At 45.4% G+C, this 15,767-nt stretch overlaps 1 protein-coding gene across 18 annotated transcripts in view; it reads left to right on the top strand.

Moving 5' to 3' along the window:
• The window catches only part of LOC119178120 (uncharacterized), a 647,314-nt gene that overhangs the window by 450,126 nt on the left and 181,421 nt on the right, over positions 1-15,767 (top strand). For 12 of the 18 annotated variants that reach the window (XM_075891185.1, XM_075891177.1, XM_075891203.1 and 9 more), the window contains 2 exons: positions 3,086-3,253; positions 8,070-8,145. In XM_075891185.1, coding sequence (XP_075747300.1) covers positions 3,086-3,253; positions 8,070-8,145 — 244 coding nt within the window. The remainder of the gene's footprint in view (positions 1-3,085; positions 3,254-8,069; positions 8,146-15,767) is intronic. The other 6 variants (XR_012894638.1, XR_012894639.1, XR_012894636.1 and 3 more) reach the window with 2 other exon arrangements.

Below are 15,767 nucleotides of genomic sequence, written 5' to 3' on the forward strand. Positions count from 1 at the left end.
TTTATAAAATGCCGAATCCACTTTTTCGTGCACTCTTTAAATGTCAAAAACAGCCTTGTGCTGATGTCGGTAGATGTTGATGCCAAGTGCATCCTCAAATTGCATAGACTGGTTTTGGACCCAGTCTCAGAAAGCAAATTACGTTTTTAAATTTAACGTATGCTTGAAGGCCAGCATACCGGTACCAAAAATTAGAAAATAAAGATGCTTTGGAGCTACTCATATGCTCCAACTATGGAATGCGTAAGCACTTGAAAGATGGAAATTGTAAAGAGGGTGTTGTACCACAGAAGTTCTTGGTTAGACTTGTTTTAATTGGCCAAACTCATTTGGTCTGAGAAGTGCTGGCACAGCATGAGGCCCGTTAAGACCATCAGGTGTCTGTGGTCATGCTTGCCTTCCATGCCCATGTTCCTGGCCACAGCTGGCCACTTTACCGTACTGCGAGATTGGCCTCTCTGGGCTCAACATTCGTTACGCAGTCAACGACCATAGGACATTGCAGCAGTACTGTGTCAACAGTAGTGAGCAACGTCTTTTTCGTCACCAGGCTACAGCTCTGACTCCATTAAAAACCAAGAGCGTCCCAAAACTAAAAGCAGCAAACGTGACATGCTGAATATTTTGTTTGGCCACCGCCACTGCAACAGTCATTCCAATGAAGTAACAAGAACACATTGCCGGCTAGACAGAGCCTCGATTGAAAACTTCATGGTTCAAAAAGGACTTCATGATGCAAACCGCAGGGGGAGAACATGATTCTACATCGTGGCCTATCTGCAATGCAAACAATATAACCACTGACCTCGATGTGTTTATTGATGGTCACAACGTTACTTCTCTGGTTGACATCACGACTGGCTATATTTAGGGACAGTTCACTGCCAAGTTTAAGACACCTAATATCGCTGGCTGAAGTCTGTACAGCCACTAATACTTACCCTGTGAGCTTTGTCATCCTTCAGTTTATTTTCATTTATTTATTTATTGTTTATTTATTGATACTGAAGGCCACTATGCTGGCCCATGCAGGGAGGTGCAATACAATGACAAAGTATTCTCAAGAGACTGACTATGCAAGCAGATAAACAAACTGTACATAAAAAAAGATACAATGTATATACTATAAGCCATAAAAAAATGCCTGATACTATGAGCCTTCAAAGAATGAAGGGCTTGTTTCTCACAACAATTCACACTGCTGAAAAACTATGCAATAGAAACTCTTCAGTCATTAGCACGGCACTGCACACATGTGATTCATGACAGTATTGCAAGAAAAACTTGAAACACTGCTCAAATATATTCTCGATTTTGAGAAAAGTGGCTGTCAAGTTTCTTGATTGTGTGACATGGATAGGTAGAGAATTCCATTTTGTTATGGTGCGTGGACTCTCATGTGACATTTGGTTTTGGCAAATATTGGAGTAAGACAAGAGTTGTTTCTGTTTAGTCGACCGTGTTTTTAGGGTTGCTAGAAAACAGGGCTACTGAAAGCCAGCTTCCCCTTTTATGATGTTTTGTAGGAACTGTAGATGACTAACTTACAGCGATGTTCCAGTGAACTTATCTTATTGGTAAGTGCTAGCACTGATGGAGAATATTCTCTTTATATTTTCCAGAAATAAATCCATCTTTGCTCTTTAGTCTCATGGGGTGTCAGCAGTAATTTTTTTGGACTTTTGTGAAGTAATACAAACTTAGTTTTAAGGAGAAACAGAGGGTTTGTTTTAACCAATACAATAAACAATGTGACCTCTAGGGGGTCTTCTCAAGTTGGGTTCTGAGCGGTTGTCTGTCTCTTCAACAAATGATCAAAGCAAGAATGGTTCAGATCGTCTAATACTCTGGCTGTTCGAAGGTTCATGGAAATCAATATCTCTGTTGGACGCTGATGATTACAAGATTACAGTTGCCAGCGAGATTTTTACAGTGAATAGAGCTTTCTTTATACTCTTCCCAACTCCTTGGCCAATTACTGTGCCTGCTTAGCGTCATGTTTTGATGACTGAAGAAGTGCTCTCAGTATAAAATGTCAAATCAAACTTATTTCGAAATTCGTATAATGTTGGGAGATAAAATAAGAAAGCTGGTGACGTGGCAGCATGTTTGCAGTGGCATCATTGGTATTCGCAGTCACGTGATAATAATTGTTTATGAGCAGGTAGATTGTGTCACGGGGCCGCCAAGTGCTTTTTACAGTAAAAGCTGTTATGGGATCAAAACTCTGGTCACGCGCGCCGTCGTAGTTGTCCGCCGCTGCCGGTGTCCACAACCACATTGCACGAAATGAGAAAAAAAAATACCTAGTAACAACGACACAGTGGCGCTCGAACCCGGGTCCACTGCCTGCCAGCCCATGGTAGAAGACTCTACCACTGAGCCACACCAGAACTTGGGACTTATTGGCAAACTTTCCTTAGGCAGGCTTGATATTGGGTTAGGAATGGTGTTATTACCAGTTATAAAGCGTTTTATAACAGCGAAAGAACAACCAGTCGTTGCACAATGGGAATAGCGTAACGAGTGGGCTGTGCAAGGCTTCAACTCATTACAAAAGCTTGTTTTTTTATCACCTATTAACTGTGACGCATACCCACTTCAGGCACAATTCCTCATCGTCGTCAGCCACTGCATGAACAATTAGTATGAAATTCCTTTGAAGTGTTTAGGGGATACCACGCTTCTCAGAAGAATGACGAAAAATAGCATAGTGAATGCCGGTCTACTACGCAAAAATTTTTATTATTAGTGCCATAGTGGTTATCAAGCAAGTGTGCTTGCAGCAGTTACCCGATGAGTTGTTAGGAAAGGCTCTGAAAGGCCGCTCTTCTAGCTTTCGCTGTGACTGCGCTGGGCCTTCCGCGCAGGCCCGGCGTTTATAAGCAAGTGGATTGTGTCACAGGGCCACTTAGTGCTTTCTGAAACTGAAACCAGGTATCGTCGCTGATAACATGTGAGCCTATCATAAAAAACTTGTCTTCTGCTGGGGCGAGTTCTTTGCGGCAGTTTGGGTAGCTACTTATTTGGGAGCAAAAGCCTTTGTGTGAGAGCGGCCCTTTGATTGAACAGTGTTGATGTGCAGGTGTACTGGGCATGTGTCTAGGGGTGATGGCCACTGAGCAGGCGCGGTCGGGTCGCATGCCTGTGGTGGTGTGTCCGTCTCAGCTGGACTTCTACCTCGACCAACAGGAGAGCCACAAGCAGGTGCTCACTCTGTACAACATCAATGACTTCTCAGTCCGCTTCCAGTGTGAGTCCATTTCTCTTACAGTGGATAACCAAGAAGGAAACACACTGGTGTTCTGGTTTGTACCGTGCATCTTGAGGCATACTCAAAAGAAACAACACTAGATGGCATTGCTATCTGACTGCATAGTTTTTTTGTGCTAAACCTTAGTACACATTTGTGCCAATTACCTAAAAAGTAACAGAAGAATATAATAAGCATGCAGTGCATTAAGGCTTTTTTGCAAAAAAGTTCCAAAATATTTTATTTCTTTTTACCTTTGCTGTGTACATCATTAATGTAAGTTGCTTTGTGAGAGGATTAAGCTTATCGTTATGCATATTACTTATCTTTATGCACCAGTACACCGAATTCAACAGCTCTGCAAAAGACCGCTGATCAAAGGCCAGTGCATCATCAAGTGCCCAGTCATAGATGCGTGGCATGACCACTTAGCAGCGGGGACAGTGTGCATGGACTGAAACGAGCAGCTGGGTCCACACAGCATTACCACACGGGTGTCTGCAGGTGTGTAGCGACACTGCAGACCCAAACCAATACAGAGTCTTGGCTCATTCCCACACCTAGCTGTGTGGCTGTGCTGCATTCGAGGAAAAGGGAAGGCTGAGCCGACGCCGGGTGATCGGACCTCAAAGGCCATCTTCATGTAGACGGCACTCCTAAGCTGACTTTTCTTTTCCTATTTCTCTCACCCTAAATCTTTATGTTACTTTTTCCTGTCGTCTTCTCTCTCATTCACTTTCTTTCAGTTCATTCAATTTTTCTTGGTGGCACAAGGTTGGGTAACCTTCTGTGGTTATTCAGCCTAGAGTTTTCAGTTATACCGGCTTTGTACACCTGCAACGGAAAAAGACTGGCACAAGTGTTTGGTCACCAGAGATGTCAACACGAGGCACTGTTTTTTCGTAGCACACCGATATTGAGACTGCCATGAATATTTTATAGTATTTTACAAAGCTGGCATGGCTGGTAGAAATACTCCAACAAACAACTTTTTGGGGCGCAACTATGATAAAGATATACTCGCTTGCAACTTCATCAAAAATGAAATTGTGTGTGAAGCCACATCTGCTGATAAGCAATGAATAAGCGCTTCTTTCAGATATGCGCTTTCGGATAGGCCAACAGCAAGGGGGGCTGCCTTCTGTTGGCTACTTCCGCTTTGGAATATGGCATGTGCTTGACAATTTTGTTATCAGCATGGCCATGAACAACAGAACCTTATGTTGCAGTTTTGCGGCTCTGATTGCCAGACACTTGTACTAATCTTTTTCCATTGAGACTTTCCAGCTTATGCCTGCATTTCCCTTCGTTGTTGGGCTCAATGGTGGACATCTGGCATAGCTGAACAACAATCACCATATTTCACGCTTGCCACGAATCCCTTCTCAGCTTATCACCCCCCCCTCCCTGTCACGGGTCCCGTTAATTAGGGAGGCGATCGCCGGGCTAATTCCAAGGGCCGAAATATCGGCCCCCCGAACCGCACCACGAAAGCGTGGACAATTTAGAAGTGGTCCTTTTTGGTGCGCCAGGGGACGCCGGCTGTGGTCCAAAGAACAAGTCAGAGCCGAGAGTTGATAAACAAACAGAAATATATTCTCAATAATGGCAGATCGAAAATAATACACACGAATGCACACTCCACAATAGTTGAGTACAATATGTCACTAAACAAACTACGTACTACACAGTACAATCAGCTACACTCGAAACAATGGACACAGACAACAATACACACTACGATGCAGTCGCATGCATTGAACACCCAAGACACTTAAAGACTAAAGAGATAGAAAACCTATTCAGTCCAAAGTTCTTGGAACCAAAGTCTAGATGATACTCTTCCGAGAATCACTCACTTAAAGTCCAGCGTTGTTGTCGTTCCGCAGCCCCTGAAGTTTCTCTTCCAGGAAACCTCGCGTCTTCACTTGGCCACTCTCCAAACTTCAACCTTCCTTGTCAGAAACACGTCGGCTTCACACACGCAGCTGTTGCCACGCGTCTTCGCTCGATAGCGGTAGACACACGCTCTTGCCTGTAGCTCGAGCCTTCACCCCTCAGGTGGAAATCCTCTTCATCTCCTGCTTTGTCGCTACGGACAAAACCTTCGCCGACTACACGGCGGGATCCCTTCGCGCTCTGGCGCTAACTTCCGTCTTCTCCTGATCTCTCGTCTTCGCTGCTCGGTTAAATACCTTCCGCACGACATTCCAGAAAGTTCTCGTCGTTTCGTCGGCGCGATACGCAGCGAAGGCTGGGGAGGGGGCGAGACGGTTGGAATGCCCTCCGCGATGGATGACTCAACCCGGCGTGGCCACGCCTCTTTCGTTCTAGAAATTTCGCGGCCTTGCGCGGCCGCCGATGTGGGGTGAGGAGGTTCGTCGGCGAAGCCACGCTTCCGAGGGGAGAGCGCGCGCCCGGGGAGCCTTGGATGTTTGGTTTCTTTTTTTTTTTCTTTTGACCTCCCGGCGTCTCTCCCGCGCGTTATCGCAAGAATTTGGTGGCGCGCCCATTTTTAGCGCTCGTTCTGTGACACTCCCCCAAAAAAAAGTTGGGAACAGCTTGTTTCTTTTTGAGAATCCAGGCTTACATTCTTTCGATTCTCAATAGAACTTTATGCTATGACATCACCACATAGTGTAACACACAAATACGCTATGCAAATAAGCTGTATGCCCTCAGACCTGTTAACTTCCAATTAGAGGAAATTGTGGTACAGTCTAACCCCTCTGCAACGGAACTGACAGGGAGTGGAAAGCAATTTCATTGAAGCTAGCATTTCGTCTTTGTGAAACAATAAAAAAATATAGCTGACCTGGAACTAGAAAAACAAGAACCTTTTCCCAAAAATCATAGAGTGTCGGCTGATTCAGTTTCTTTCCCAGCAGCGTCACAACACAATTCTCACCCATGAATAGCGATGCCATGGTGAAAAGTACGCTAAAAGAATGGCCACATCGACTTCCCTGAACGAACCTAACAGTAGTACTAACACGCTAACACCTATAACTCTCCGTTGTCAAAGTGTATCTGATAATGCTGGGATGGAGGTGTGGTACTGTGGGGTGGTGACTTATGCCTACTCTTGTCGTCCACCAGTCCCGGCTGGCTGATTTCGTTGATAACGCAGACGAACAGCCCCTATGACCACTAACCACACTAGCCAAGCTCGAAAAGAGCCAAAAGCATTGGCATCAGGAAAAGCATTGTTTCACAATTGCATCCACCAGCAGCGTGTTGAAAACTCAGCGACTGAGCTTCACCTTCAGATTGTCTGCGACTCAGAAGCAAGCCAGTGGCAAAAGCAAAGCAATCGCATCGCCATCGCTATCGAGGAATGCCCCCTGCTTAGCAGACAGCAACGGTTTCTGGTCGTACCAACGGGTGCTTTACACTTCGTTGACGTATCTTTATGTTCCAAAAATGCATCAAAATGTTGAAGATGATGTTTTCTGCACGAGATTAAATTATCTGAGCGTGGAATTGCATTGTCAAATTTTGTTGAAGCAGAAGGACAAAAGAAAAAGTGTTCATTATGGTGAGAATATTTATGCATTGACTCCAATGGACTAGTGGCGGGGAACCGAGAATTTTTCGTTGTATTGTTGATCCCTTTATAAGAAGCATGCTCTGGGCAGCAACGCTTGCCTTTTGCCTTTTAAAAGCAAGGGATCTCGTATGCATTTTCCTATCTCTACTGAAGGCATACTGGTGTCTCTCATACCCATTTGTCTCCTATATCAGTGTCTCTTGTGAAGGGGCTCGACTGTAGTGAAAATTTCGTTGAAGTGGTGTTCGTTGTAGTGGGGTTTGACTGTATATGAAAGGTGGCATGTCACTTTGCTGATAGCGTCTTGGAGCTTCTTTGCACAAGCTCTAGGAAGCAGGACACTCCACAGGAGCACATAATTCGAGGAGCACTCAAAATGTTCATTTAATTGTAGAAATATGGTTGAAGAACAGTAAATTGTTATGTAACAGTTTGGTACCAGGTTTTCCTCTTAGCTTTCTCAGGTGAATATTATGTTTTGTAGAGGCAGTAAACAGGAAGCACAAAAAATCAGTGCTCTGAAAATGCTAATTTAATATTTGAGCAAACACGCTGCCAAGCACACTGTTTAAAACGTGTAGCTGAAAGTTGGTGCTTTGCGCGTATTCAGTTGTGTCTCATAAGTTCACACTAGATACCATGGCAATTAGTGTTATGTAGTTTTAGTTCTCTCCATATGTGCATCTTCAGGCTGCGCAGAAGTTGCAGTAATTTGCAGCTGAATGCTCATGCATGTCTGTGAGTTTAGGAGCTTGACATCAAGTCGTAGCTTTCAACTAGTTACCAGCAGGTGGCGGGATCGAATCCCGACTGGGGTGACTGCATTATCGATGGAGGTGAAAATGCTGTAGGCCCGTGTGCTCAGATGTGGGAGCACGTCAAAAAACCCCAGGTGGTCAAAAATTTCCGGAGTCCTTCATAGCGGCGTCTCTCATAATCAGAGGGTGGTTTTAGGGTGTTAAACCCCACATACCAATCAATCAGTCAACTTTGAACTAGTTTTCTTAAGCCTAAAAATTTTTTAAACTGTAGCAGAATGTGATAGTAGAAATAGGTTTCAATTAGGAGCGCTTTTGTTCACCTAGGCAAGTGTGTAGGTCTGTAGCGGCTTGGTTCAAAACTAGCCAAGTTAGAGGCGGTTTCTCTGTTTCTACTTCAGTCATATTTGAGGAAAGTGCTTTGGAAAATGTGTGTGTGGAGATGTTGGACTAATCGGCGCTCAACTGCAAGGACGCAAGATTTGTTTGGTGCATTTTTTGTATGCAGTGTTGTCGAATGCACCAAGACGCTATGCAGTTGCAGAGCCTGAGGGAATGCTCAAGCCCCACTCCTTCACTGACGTGTGAGTGTTACATTCTTGTACCTCTACATTCTACATAACAATATTGAAGAAGTGCCATTCACTTTTTATAAACCGTGTTGCACAGAAACAGCAAAAGCAGCATTGGCTGTAACCTGTAGGGGCAACAAGTGCTCCTCGTCGCATCTTCACCGTCATAGCTGGCTTAAATTGAAAAGTGTAACACTGGGTGTATAGCTTTGCTGACTATGCTTCATTTTGGCCAGTCTGCATGAAGCTGGCGCATGCAGCAAGTGGAAGTGCTTTCAAGGCCTGCTGCTGTCTTGCATCACGAAAAAACAGCGATCATAGAGGAAATTCTATGATTCTTTGGAAGAGGCATCGAATGGCTGCCTTCTGTTGCTTGATGTTCTTGTGAAATGGCATAGTAACTGTCTTATTTTCAGTGTTTACAAAAATAGTCCACATACCCGCCAATTTCCAAATTTCAAATCTGTGCACCGTTGCTGCCGCTAGTTGTGTCAGCACTTGTGCATTGTGCTTAGCAGACTTGCTTCAAGCACAGCACAGGCCCACCACTCTTTTAGGCAGAGATTACTGCAGCAAGCAACAGCTACGTCGTACTTATTGGACTCTTCACTCGCATGCCACAGATAAGGCCATGTGTTACAACTATTCTTCACGTCTCATTGGTCATCAATTTGTTCTCATTGCATTTTTAGTATTTTCCATCCTTTGTGTAAGTCCTCCTAATATGTGGTGTATTTCCTGTTCTTTATTCTCTCGCATATTCTTTCCTATCAATCGATTAAAGATGCGCATGTGATCAGTGCCTGTGCATCTTCTTTGGGTGTATGTGCTACACACATTGGTTTTTTTCCAGTGCTTGTCTTTGTGTATGTATTGTGGTTACTAGAATAACATTGCTATCAGCATGTGCCTGCGGAGTTTGCTGCTAGCTACTTCATTTAATAAAGCCGCAAGGAATCAGTTGTTGCCGCCTAAGAAGACATTGCACTTGAAAGTGAAATGGCATTGAACACTGAAATCTTGTAAAACTATGTATAAACATTTACAATCGCAGCTGTGGACTTAGTTATGTGCTTATTAGCCTTGATGTATGAGTTAACTATAAAGGTTCGATTCTTCTTGAAAGCCCGCTTGGACCCCCTTTTTTTAGAATTCATTTGCAGTAGAAAAGCTTCTGCGGAAAACAGAAAAGCCTTCGAGTAGGCTGTGTCGGTACGTTGTACATATGCAAGGTTTCTTGAATATGCACTAGCTGTATACACACAAGCACATTATATATGTACATATATCCGGTGAAGGGCCTGTTAATGTCTCTGTCGGCTGTTCTGGAGAATTGTTGAGTGAACGTACATTATTTGTTACCTTTGCACATCTGATGTATGTCTATCGAACGTTTGGTGTACATTTGTGGACATCTGATGGATGTCCAGAAATGCTAAATTTGCGTACTGTCATGTCTAATGGATTAGTTCAGCCACTGCACTTTCAGAAACAGTTTGAGCTTTTTGGCTTTGGCAACATAGTGATTTTTGACAGGCTTTTGTGCAAACTGATGTTGGTGTTTTGGTGTTGGGGAAAGGGGGCATGAAGGGACGTACTTGAAAGAAATGCCTGCCACTCGTGTTTCTGCTTCAGTAACATCATAGTTCTGTAATCAAAAGAACCCTTACAATTCAAATATCAAGTTATAGTGCCAGCATTGCAACCTCAGTGCTCAGCGCTAATAATTCCACGAACCATACATCCGCTTTTCACTAGAGAGCTGTTGTGTGAAGGCCGAAAAGACTACTTGTTGTTTGGAGTCAAAAAAAGATTTATTGTATTGAAACTTCTTTCCCATGATCCTGTGAAATGTATAACATGTGGTGGGGACCTTTTCAGTCAGCTTCCAGCAGTTTCGGACTTGCTTCTTAAATAGGGCTGCATCATCATCATGCACGCTGCTTCAGCTATCTTGCAATCACACCAGAATTGAGGGGCGAAGACATGAGCTGGGATTGCAAATAGAACAGCCTCTCAGCTTCAAGCTCTGGCACTAACAATGTTTTGTGTCAACCTAGGACGTCTGCAGTCATTTAATGGTTGGTTTTGCCTATGGGTTTCAGTCGTCTCCTCCGCTGTGCCTGTGGAGCCACCAACTTCTTGCACTATCTCAGAGCTACTCTGCTTACGTGCAAGGTCCAAACACTGCTTGTGTTCTACAATTGAACCCCACTGTTACGTTCTTCACTGCTACGTTTTCTCGGGTGTTACATTGTAATTCATCGATCCTAGCATAGCTCTCATAGAATCCCATGTATTGCGAACCCCGCTGTTACGTTGTAACTGTGAGAATGTTCCTGCATGATGCATCGCAACCTAGTCCGCCGAATCTGCCCACGAACCGTCATTTTGATTTGACGTTTGAGAGTGTTGACCTGGCCTAGGCTATGGAACAGGCTGCAAGAAGCCGCAGGCCAGTTGGAGAGGCCGCCCCTAGATGGCCATTTGTGGAAAGTGCTGTAACCATCATCACTGTGCTTAAAACCGAGGTTTCAGGACGAAATTCCGAAAGTGCGTGACAGTCCCATTGCCACACACCGCACATTGTGACTCATCTTTAGTCGCTATTGTGTGCACTGAGTCTGTTGCCGTTACACTTGTCAAGCCTTAATGGCATTGCATAAGCAGAACGCCCTTTCTCTTGAGGAAAAGCTTGACGTACTTAAAGCAATCGACAAGCAGCCAGCGCGAAAAAGGGATGACATTGCTAAAGACCTTGGACTGCCACCGTCAATGCTCAACGGCATCACCTCGAAGTGACAATTTCGGTACTTGACGCCATGCATTACGTCGCATCAGCGTGGAGTGTAGTGAGCATGTCAACTATAGAGCACTGCTTTGCGAGGTGTGAGTGCCATATGGACAGCAAAGAGGAGCCTGTCATCGAAGCTCAACAATCGGAAGCAGCCTCTTGTGAGCAAAAGCTCAATGAGGCAATAAATGCAATGAATGCCGCAGGTACGATGTACGGCGACTATGTCACTATGAGTGCTGCCGTCTTGACGTCGGAGGGCCAAACGATCACAAAGATTGTTGCCAACTCGATCGAAACTGAAGATGGGGGTATCGATGATGACGACGAGCACGAGCGACATGATTCTGAAGAGATGGCCATGGAGTCGACCGATCTAAACTTCGAAAAAGCTGTCGCGGCCCTAGACAACTTTTGCAGGTACGTCGCACACCAAAGGGACTCTGAAAACAGTGTGGCCTTCCAGATTATTGAGAAATGCGTGGTGCTTACCAGCGAGCAAAAGAAGGGGCAGTCAACTATCTTTAAATATTTTAAGCCATAGCCTCACCTTGCTAAAATAAATTGTTTGAAGTCAAAATGCCTCTGCTCTCATTCTTTTTCGGGGCTTTCCTCACTCTTGCGTTTTATTGGCTACTACATTATTCCTACCCGGTCTGCTGAAAAACGTATGAGCGGGTTTCCACTAGTGGAGCTGTCTGTGAAGCTTCCTTTGCATGACAAGAAGGCTACCCTAAGCACGTGTCACAATGGAGCAACGCGAGACATCTTACAACCTTGCATAATTTCTTTCTTCATTCTTTTCTTGTGCTGGAGGTAACCAATAACATCTGCATGCATTTATATCTTGATGGGGACAGTTTTTACATCTTGTGCATTCATCGCAACGATTGCATTGAAGTTACAGAGCGCACTGTTACATATGTTACTAGTTGGTGGCCTCACCTAGCCTGTGATATGAAATGAAAAGCACTAGGGCAGAGGCAGACCCTCACTAGTTCACTGCCAGCAAGCACAGCCATGTGTTTTGTTTCTCGCCAGCTATTTGCTGAGAAAATATAACATTGGCAATGATGGAAAAACTTTGCCAACTGCAACCTGCTGACGTTCAGGGTCACTGTAACTTTTGTATCCAGAGCAGTCTCTGGCAAGAATACCTTGATCAAATGCAGCAATTTTTTGTGGCAAATGATGTGCCAGATAACAAGCAACGAGCAGTTTTCCTTAGCTGCTGCTAGTCACGCATCTTTTCAATTATGTGCAGCCTTCTTACACCAAACGAGCTGACTGAAATTACTCTCAGTGACTGTTTGAAGATGCTGAGCAACCAGTTCTTGCTGATTCCGTCACTTATGGTGAGCCTTTGAGTAGTTCAGTACAGTCGAATTCCGCTACAACAAACGCCGCTTCAACAAAATTTCCTCTACAATGAAAAATTCACGATTCCCTGTCAGCAGTCAATAGGAGTCAGTGCATAAATATTGTTGCACAACGAACACTTTTTGTTCGATCGTCCCACTTCAACGAAATTTCACGATGCGATTCCAGACTCATATACTTATTGCTATGCAGTAAACCCAATATTTAACACAATGATGCATTTTCAGAGCCTGAAAACGAGTCAACGAAGTCTAAAACACGCGTTTGCACCACCAGAAACCGCCGCTATACCACCACTGTTCAGCAAGCATGGGTGCCGCCATTGCTCGATAGTTATGGCATGGAGACTGTCCTACTTTTATTTTGCTACTGGCTTGCTTTTAAGCCGCAGAGGATCCGAAGCTGAAGCTCAATCGCTCAGTTCATTGTTTTCTGCTCGTAACTACTGGGTGCAACCACGGAACAATGCCTTTTCGGATTCCGATGCTTATCATTATGTTCGCGCTTGGCCAGTGTGGTAACTAATTAGGGCGGCTGTTCCTCGGCATTATCAACAAAATCAGCTAGCCCCGAGTGATGGATGATAAAAATCACATAGAATAATACAAAAGTCGCCGCTTTACGATACCCTGCCTTCATCTCGGCGTTGTCAGATACTTTAAGGAGCGAAGCTCCTTATAGCGGCACCCGTTCATCCCTCGTAGTTGTAGTAGTAGTGTGTAACCAGTCTTACATTTTGACCTCCAAGGTGGTGCCAGTGGGAGATTTCTTCTGTGCGTTGTTGAACAATAAAAAATTCGTAGTGTGCGCGTTAACTAAAAGCCCAATTCTCCTGTCTCCCATTCCCCCTTAGCAGCCATTGGCATGTACATTGAGTACTATCTGGCAAGAAAGGGTTGGTACATTATACTCGCTGGGCGTAGCCTCCTTGGTTTTAGAAAGGTTTAGCGAGCGTTGGGCCGCAGTGCCATTAATACAGTGAACTAGTATATACCATGAACTCGAGGTGGTTAAAGGTAGGAAGTAGACACAAAGAGCAAGCCATTAGAAAGTGTGCGTGTGCCTCCTCTCCTTCAGTCCTTGGAATGTCCGCTGGATGGCGGTGCTTCTATATGAGGAATATATGATGAAAAGATGCGAGATGGTGGTGTTGAATTGGTGGACGAACGGACACACAGGCAGATGCATGTACGGACACACGGATGGCTGCACGGACGGATGGTCGCATGGACAGACGCAGGAGCGGATGCATGGACGAACGCAGAGACGGACGCACAGATGGACGTGCGGACACACGAACAGGCGCACGCACGCACGGACGGGCGGATGGACGCACGGGCGGCCACACATTGTGGATGGATGGTAAAGCTTTATTTTGTCAGACAGCAACTGCGAATGAATCCGTGTTAGATGGCCATCAACCCAAGGTTGGCGGCGACCTGTGTGGCCCACTCCACGACCCTTAACTGGACGACTGGGTCTGAGCTGGTCTACACGGCCCCCGGTGCTCAAAAGAGGGATCACGCATAATATCCACCGGCGGCGGCACCATCCTACATTCCCAAAGTATATGATCATATGTTGCCACAGCCTGACACCATTTGCATTGCGGCTTAATCTCCTCCAAGTATATTTTATTCAATACGCAAGGATTGGGAAAAGATCGCGTCTGCAGTTTTCTCCAGACGCATTTCTGCGCCTTAGTCAACCGTTGTGCGGGCGCGGATAAAACGTCCGCTCTAGTTTATAATGATTGGTTATGTCGTGAAAGGACACCAGCCCATCTCTCGCGGACCTCCCCGGAACGGGCGGCTCACCTACCCGGCTGATGAAACCTTGAGCATTCAGGTGAGCTGCCTCGTTCCCATGGTTCCCAGAGTGTGCTGGTACCCAGACAATTTCTATTTCTTGAATTTCTCGTCCCGTGGCCCCATGCAAAAATCATGCGGGGGTCGCCGATATTCTGCCCCTCGCCAGATTTCGGATGGCTGCCTTTGAGTCACTGAGAATCAAGTCCGACTGCAAATTAGTTATAGCTAGCGCTATTGTCGCTTCTTCTGCAGTTTCTGAGGAGCGGGTTTTGACCTTGACCGATCCAGAGGCGACCAAGCGCCCCCGCCTGTCCACCACCACAATCACAAAAGCATCTTTGTCCTTATATTCCGCGACATCTGTATAGACTGTTGCTTTATACTCACCGTACTCAACGTGTAAAGCTCTGGCTCTTGCCTGCCAGCGCTGCGTATGGTAAATCGGATGCATATTTTTGGGCAAAGGCTTTATGTACAGGGCCTTATGTAACTCTTGCCGCACCTGAATTTTAGTGTCCCCAGTGGGAGCCTCTGCTCCAATGCCAATCCTTTCCAATATGATCCTGCCCGTTTTGGTTGTCGAAAGCCTAGCGTGCTGCATCACCAGATGCATCTCCCATAATTCAGCGGCCACATAGATGCACGCATGGACGGACGGAAGCAAGAACCAATGGACGGACGGATGCTTCCCCCCACTCGCCATCATTCACTCCGTGGATACGCTGCCATTTTTTCATGGAGGACAGCTGCTGGTGTTAACGTGTTAATGCAACTGTTTGGTTCGTTCACGAAAGCGGTTTTAGGCATTGTTTCAGCGTGCTTTTCAGCGTGGCCTCGCTATGCATGGGTGAGAATCACGTCGTGACGCTGCTGGGAAAGAAGAGGAAGCAGCGGGCATATTTTGAATTTTGAGAACACACGTTCCTTTGTTTTGCTTGCTCAAATCAGCTATATTTTTTCGATTTCACTACACTGAAATTTTCGCTTCAACAAATTTTTTCCGCGCTCCGTCAGTTTCGTTGTAGCGGGGTTGGACTGTAGTCGAATTCGGGAAGAGGGTGAATCAGTTGATGACTTTGTTGCTGCCCTTTAAAAGCTCTCAGAACATTGAGTGCTTGGCACATTTCTGAAGGACCTGTCACGAGACTGTATCGTATGTGGGATAAGGAACCTGTAAATGCGAATTCGCCTTCTTGAAGAGCCTCACCTCACACACGAATTTCGGTCCAATGTCATCAGTCTGCACGCCCTCCCATCGCTCGGCTCTCCGCTTGCCTGCCTCCAGGGTTACGTGTGCTCCTACGCGACACTACAGTATGCTGGCTTGAAACATGACCCATGGAGTATTCAGATTTTAAGTTCTCAAAGAGTTGGGGTCTCGATGGTGCAGTGAACGGACCCAAGAGACACGATTGGGCCAAACCAAGCAACACACATATTTATTTAACTACATATAGAAATGGCGATATCATCATAAGCCGAATTATTATAACATCAATCGAGATCAGCATGCTAAGACATCCTCACACAATATTAAACAACACTCAACTACACATACAAATAAGGCAGTGTAGTTAACGCCTGACTCGCGTCGTGACCACAGACAGCCTGCGGTTCCGTCCACGGCAAATCCACCGCTGCAGGCAACT

The sequence above is a fragment of the Rhipicephalus microplus genome, chromosome 1 (assembly GCF_043290135.1).
Source record: "Rhipicephalus microplus isolate Deutch F79 chromosome 1, USDA_Rmic, whole genome shotgun sequence".
Classification (NCBI taxonomy): domain Eukaryota; kingdom Metazoa; phylum Arthropoda; class Arachnida; order Ixodida; family Ixodidae; genus Rhipicephalus; species Rhipicephalus microplus.